Here is a 7,149-nt window from a genome sequence, read left to right on the forward strand (position 1 = left end):
GTCCCGGGTGGCAGCATGCGCCCCCCCCCCCCCAGCTACTTGACAATGTTGGGAGCACTGTTGGGACTCCAGGACGGGCAGCAGGCTCATGCTCCTCCCCAAACACTGTTGAGCAGCTGGAGGACCATGTGTGTGGGCAAGCCACAAACAGCAACTGGGCCCTGTGGGTTCTGCCTGCTTTCCAGTGCCCGGGGGTGGATGCCTGCTCAGAGACAGTCCTGGGCAGCATAACTCCCAGGTTTGGAGCTGAAAAAAACCATCTGACCTGGTAGCAGAACTTTCTTCATGACTGTTTTTTAAATCTCACGAACAATTGTGTCAAAAGATGGCGGTGAGAGGAACCACAGATCCCTCCCCAGCACATACACACAAAGCACCTGTCATGATCAGGGCTGTGCCACCAGAGGCCTAGCAGGCCCAGGGAGCCTGGCTAGCAGCAGGGGAGGCTGGGCCTACAAACCCCAGAAGGCCTTGGGAAGTTTTGGCGCCGATTTTGACCAACAGGGAAGAAGAGGGCTGGGGAATATAAGAACTGGTACAAGAGGAAAAGCTGTTCTTCTTCCCAGGAAGCAGGGCCAGAAGAAAGAGGCTGCTGTGGGGAAGAAACCCTCATCCTGAAGGAAGGGTGAGTAGTCTGAGGTCACTTGAGATAGTGAGCTATGGACAGTATATTAAGACGCGTTAGGGCATTTGATTTTTATTTTCACCCACTTACTGTTATTATTCCTGCACCTTGTTTGTTTGACCCCCTATAAAATAAATATTTTCCTTGTTGTTTACTCTGCCTGGTTCTCACGCCTGTTACTCAGCCAAAAGGGAGGTCTGAAGGCCTTGGGAGAGTGCTCTGGGCCCTCTCAAGGGATCCTAAATCCAGAGTGGTGGCAGCGTCAGGTGACACCCCACCTGAGCCATGACAGCACACTGTTCATAATTGCAACCACTCAGTGCGTAGAACCAAAAGGTGGGCCCAGACGTTTAACTGCTGTGATCTAAAGCACTGAGATGGGGTGGCTCCTCCCTCTTAAGGGCTAACCCACCAGAGGATCAAAAGCTCCAGATCCACAAGATCTTCCACAACCAACACAAGATCTTCCACAACCAACACTGACTACCCTGACCCCAGGGCTCTGCCAGCTGGCTGTCTGTTGCTCCGAAGTCAAGCCAAATGACAAAGCCAACAGGCCACGGAGCACCGTGGCTGCCCATCGGTGGGGCTAAGAAGCCACGGCTAGTCCCAGTCACCTTGAAAAGCTGGCAGGCAGCGGCCGCAGCTTGTCGCTCGGCATCAATCTTCTTGGTCCCATAGCCTTCCACCTCCACCGTCTTTGGCCACTTGATCAGCAGTGTGACTTTCTACAAAGGAAGGGGGTGGGGGGGAAGCCAGCAATACATCAGATGTCCAGAATGCAACACTGAGCCCATCTTCTCCTTTCAAAAAAGGACCCTGAGCTTAACCCATTTGACTTATTTGATTATTATTTTTTAAACATATTATTTCAATAACTTTCAGCAATGTACATTCTATTTTGGCTAACAAAATCTGCATCAATAAACAACATACTTGAACTTTATGGGTGTGTGTTTAACGTAATACCATTACAAGGTGCTGAAACCTTTTTAATACAAGCAATATTGCTACTAAACAGCAACAAAACTATAAAAGTTATAAAGAATAATATATTTTTTTTTCTCCTTTAAAAAAATAACATATCCTGAAAGTTGGGTTCGAAGGAATTTTCCACTGAAGTTCACTAATATCAATGCTGCAATCTTATTGCCACAATTTTTGATATCTAAGGGGTTTATTGCTCGCCAAACTGATTAAAGCTTTATATAATTTTGATACTACACCTCTATTTTCACCCTCATTATTTTTAATTAATAATTCAAATTCTGATAAGTACCTAAATATTCCAGCATGTGTTTTATTTGTAAATATCGGGAGCAAGGGACAGACTCCTGTAATTTATCTTCTAATTGTGACTTATCCAGGATTTTACCTTTTTAAAGCCCTGCCTGTTGCCGATTTTTAAATCCATTCTGTTCTTTCCCAGGGGCAAACCAATTTTGGTTTTAAAAGAATTACATTATAGAAACATCTGGAGCTAGTTTCCTGTGTTTGGCATCCCATATCTTCAAGGTGCTAGAAATACATTATTTTTCAACTGAGGTGTTCCAAGATGAGGTTTGGACCCATGGCTCTGATAATGGAGTTACAAAAACTTGTTCTGTATGTATCCAATCCTCTGTTGGATTTTGTTCAACATCTTCACTATGTTGGAGAGATTAGCAGCTACGTAACCGCTGTTTAAATTCAGAAAGTCTAGACTACCTCAATTGATGGGTCTGTACATGTTATTATTTTTGAATCTTGCCTTTTTGGTGCCAGTTTGGTGTAGTGGTTAAGTGCACAGACTCTAATCTGGGAGAACCGGGTTTGATTCCCCACTCCTCCACTTGCACCTGCTGGATGACCTTGGGCAAGCCATAGTTCTGTCAGAGCTGTTCTTGAAAAAGAGCAGTTTCTGTCAAGAGCTCTCTCAGCCCCACCCACCTCACAGGGTGTCTGTTGTGGGGAGGGGGAGGGAAAGGAGATTGTAAGCTGCTCTGAGACACCTTTTGGTAGTGAAGGGCAGGGTATAAATCCAATCCTTCTTCTTTTTATGGGACCATGCTAAATTATTTATAGTTTTCTGCCGGTTATAAAGTTATTTCTCTGTAATTTGTATTGGTAAAGAATTCGACCCATTTTAAAATCACCTGCTCAAAACTAAACATCAAGAACAACTCCCCATCTCCGGGCGGTTTCAATAACATCGGCCACTTCTGCTTCTGGGCTCCTTTCCCCTGTAACCTAGGCCAGTCAGCAGTCCATCTAGTCCAGCATCCTGTTCCACAGAGGAAACAGCCAGTTGCCCTGGAGGGCCAAGCAAACAGGGAACACAGGACAAGGCCCTCCCCTGCTGCCGCCTCTGAAGCCTCTGTAGATGGAGGCTCCCTCGGTCACCACGACTAGTAGCTACTGATGGACCATCCACCACCTCTCTTAACGCCCTTTTCAAGCTACCTACAGTCGTGGCCACTGCTATGTCCACTGGCAGGGATATTCCACAGTTTAACTACTAATGGAGTAAAGAAGTATTTCCTTTTGTCTGTCCGTCATTGTCCAACTTCATTGGATGACCCTGAGTTCTAGTATGTTGAGAGGGGGAAAAGCTCCCGCTGTCCAATTTCTCCACCATCTGCGGGATTTTATAAACAACTACTATGTTTCTCCTTAGACATCTTTTTTGTAGACTGAAAAGTCCCAGACTCTTTGCTTTTCCTCATAGGAAAGATGCTCCAACCCCTTAATTTTTAAATTTATTTTATTTATAATTTCAATTTACAGACCTCCCTCCCTGCAATACGGGCTCAGGGCGGCTCAGAAATAGGCATACGCCAACACATAAAAACAGTTAAAACCATAAAAACCATTATTACAAAATTACAACATACTAAGTGCTCCAGATGTTCTAAACATTTCATCAAGATGGCGTGTCTAAGATGGTACATCCAATCTGTGCTATCAGTTCCACGTGGCATTGTCATTCTCTCTTCCCAGGGCCAGTTAATAATGATGGTACAATAGTGGCGGCTCCTACCCAAAGGCTTGGCGGAAGAGCTCTGTCTTACAGGCCCTGCGGAACTGTGCAGGTCCCGCAGGGCCTGGATCTGTGCAGGTCCCGCAGGGCCTGGAGCTCGTTCCACCAGGAAGGAGCCGTCACCGAAAAAGCTCTGGCCCCGGTAGCGGAGATGTTGCGTCCCCGACCTTAGTGCTCGCAGGGGAACATGTGGGGAAAGGCGGTCCCTCAGGTATGTTGGACTCCGGCCATATAGGGCTTTAAAGGTAAGAAACAGCACTTTGAAGCGAATCCGGCACGCTGTTGGCAGCCAGTGCAGCGCTTTCAGCACAGGCCGGATGTGGTCCCAGCTAGGGAGACCCATCAACAGCCTGGCCGCAGCATTCTGCACCAGCTGCAGCTTCCGGATTTGCGACAGAGGCAGCCCCATGTAGAGAGCGTTACAGTAGTCTAACCTTGAGGTGACCGTCGCATGGATCACTGTGGCCAAGTCATCGCGGTTGAGGAAGGGAACCAAAAGCTGACTTAGCAGTGGCTGCCACCTGGGCCTCCATGGTTAGGGAGGGATCCAGGAGCACTCCCAGATTCATAACCTCCGATGCTGGCACCAGAGGCACCACAGCCTGCAATGCCCGGTTCAGATCTTCTGGACTAGAGCCCGACCGCCCGGCCAACATCACATCTTGTTTATCCTCTTTTGTACTTTTTCAAGCTCTGTAACCCTTTTCTGACGTGCAGAAACCAGAACTGTACACAGTATTCCACAAGGAGGCAGCACTACAGTGTCACAGTACTGGCCGTTTTACCTTCCTTTCCTAATAATCCCCAGCAAGGGGTTTGCCTTCATTCGCTACTCTGCACATGGAGTCAACCCTTTCACTTCACTTCCCACTACAACCTCAGGCTCCTCTGCTCATGATGGAACTTCCTGACAGTCAGCGTCTTCCTTTCCTTTTTGTCTTTAGGCTGCACAGCAGCAGCAGGAGGAGGAGATTGGATTTATACCCAGCTCTTCACTACCCGACGGCGGAAGACAGGAAGGCCTGGCGTGATCTCCTCCATGGTGTCGCGAGGAGTCGGACTCAACTGTGCGACTGAACAACAACAACTTCACTACCCAAAGGTGTCTCAGAGCGGCTTACAAACTCCTTTCCCTTTCCCTCCCCACAACAGACACCCTGTGAGGCAGGTGGGGCTGAGAGAGCTCTGACAGAAACGGCTCTTTTTCAAGAACAGCTCTGATCAGAACTATGGCTTGCCCAAGGTCATCCAGCAGGCGCATGTGGAGGAGTGGGGGAATCAAACCCGGTTCTTCCAGATTAGAGTCCGCACACTTAACCATGACACCAGACTGGCTCTCAAGAGTCTCCCTCAGCAAAAGTGCTTTCCTTGTCCTGCACAGAAACACAGGTCAAGATTCACCAGCATCAACCACCAGGCCTGTCAGGATCACCACTCACAGCAGCTCAAACAAAAGGCTGCAACGGAGACTCCCAGGGATCAGATGGATTTTACCCCCCCCCCACATCATGCGTTATCAAACTTGGGATGAGCGCAGAGGGTACCTTTTTCCGAGGCCCATTGGTATGAATGTACACCAGTTTGTCCCGTGCATGGGAGATGCCCAGGGCTCTTCCAATCACACTGTTGAGTAAATTTTTAGGCTGGGGAAATTCCTTCAACAAATCTCTTGAATCTGAAAGAAAATGGAGAATGTTAAACACCTGTCAGTTTCAGGAATTTTCGTAGCAAGAGCCAGATCGGCAATGTTCCGAGCATCCATGGTGGGGTCAGCACTGCCCCTATTTAGCAGACAAGTGGAATCAGTGAGCTCCCATCCAGCTCTGTCTCCCACAGTTCTAGTGTTGCGGAGACCTGTGTGTCCACCTACGATCCCTACAGCTCGCTACTCCCCTGTGGACCAAGGAACGCAACACCCAAGAACATTTCTGGGTGCCTAATGTGCTTTTCATTTGGAGCTCAGGCGTGCTGTGTTACTTGCTGCCCAGCTTCAGGATCTCCTGTATGCTAATTCCATCTTTCACATATGTGTGTGGGCATTTTTTCCCCATCAAGTCACAGCTGACGTATGGTAACCCCTTGGGGTTTTCAAGGAAGAGAACGAACAGAGGCAGTTTGCCATTGCCTGCCTCCATGGCACAACCTCGGACTCCCTGGGTGACCTCCCATCCAAATAATGACCAGAACTGACCCTGCTTAGCTTCTGAGATCTGATGAGATCGGGGTAGCCTGCCTTTAACACATGAACTTTATATTTTCATGTTTTCACCTGGCAAATCATTAATGAAACTCCCTTCTAGATTTGTGGGACCTATTCCTTGGGGGCATACACAGGACTGCAACAGCTGGAACGGTGAACCAAGGAAGAAGGAAAGCCAAAGTTATTCTTCTACTTGCAGTGTTACAACTAATGAGAAAGCAAAAAGGGGGAAATGCAGAACAGAAAAAGTTTTGAGGAAATGGCTGGTGATTGGACAGACAGACCCAGTCCAGTGGATTCCTCAGTGACGAAGAGGAGAAGGAGATTGGATTTATATCCCGCCCTTCACTACCCAAAGGAATCTCAGAGCAGCTTACAAGCTCCTTTCCCTTCCCCTCCCCACAACAGACCCCTGGTGAGGTAGGTGGGAGCTGACAGAGCTATGACAGAAACAGCTCTTTTTCAAGAACAGCTCTGAGAGAACTACGGCTTGCCCAAGGTCATCCAGCAGTTGCAAGTGGAGGAGTGGGGAATCAAACCCGGTTCTCCCAGATTAGAGTCCTTGCACTTAACCACGACACCAAACTGGCTAACTTCATCAAACCCTAGAAATCGCCAATCTATAGGAATATTACCATACCAAGCCATTCCAACAAAGGATTCAAGATAGCGTGGATTTAGAACAGGCTAAATATTGCTAAAATATTTATGCCAATATTAGTGCAACTAATAGAAAGTGAACTCAGAGTCGTGTGAGAGGAAGGCGAGGAAGACGGCAAAGGTTTCCAGGGGAAAGACCACCAGGGCAGGCTTCTTTAACCAGATCACCACCCTTGGCATCTCTGAGCCCTGAACAGGCCGGCAGCCCATCCGGAGACAAAAAACTGGACTTTGCTACCGACTGCCCGGGGGGCCACGGACGGCCAGGAGCAAGTGAAGGCGGGCAAGGCCACGGCCAAACCACCTCTTTAGCTTTGCGTGGGGTTTGCACGCACGCAAGGTCGTCCCTTGGCCAAGGCCGCCTCCCTCCCCAATAGGAAACAACACAAATGCAACCCCACGTTCATCAACGGGGACGAAGGCTGCAAAGCGTTCCTCGTGCGAGAGCGGGGAGAGAGCTGGGGAAGACGACCCCGCGGGGGCCTTCCCGAGCCCAGGACGGGCCTCCAACACGCCTCGCTGGAGGGAAACCCAAAGTTATGAATGGAGGGGGGACCGCGCATTTTGCAAGCGCAGAACCCAAATCTGCAAGCCGAGCCCGCGGGCAGGGTCGGGGCTTGGATCCCGACCCCCCCCTCCCCATAT

At 48.9% G+C, this 7,149-nt stretch overlaps 1 protein-coding gene across 1 annotated transcript in view; it reads right to left on the reverse strand.

Annotated features, from left to right (window-relative positions):
* DHX30 (DEAH-box helicase 30) overlaps positions 1-7,149 on the reverse strand; it is a gene marked incomplete at its 3' end in the record, with an annotated part of 34,720 nt that overhangs the window by 20,889 nt on the left and 6,682 nt on the right. The window contains exons 2-3 of the mRNA XM_015414956.1: positions 5,189-5,319; positions 1,243-1,353 (exon numbers count right to left, since the gene is read on the reverse strand). Of these exons, the coding sequence (XP_015270442.1) occupies positions 1,243-1,353; positions 5,189-5,319 (242 nt within the window). The remainder of the gene's footprint in view (positions 1-1,242; positions 1,354-5,188; positions 5,320-7,149) is intronic.

This window comes from Gekko japonicus, unplaced genomic scaffold, assembly GCF_001447785.1.
Source record: "Gekko japonicus isolate JY-2015 unplaced genomic scaffold, Gekko_japonicus_V1.1 scaffold3738, whole genome shotgun sequence".
Lineage (NCBI taxonomy): Eukaryota > Metazoa > Chordata > Lepidosauria > Squamata > Gekkonidae > Gekko > Gekko japonicus.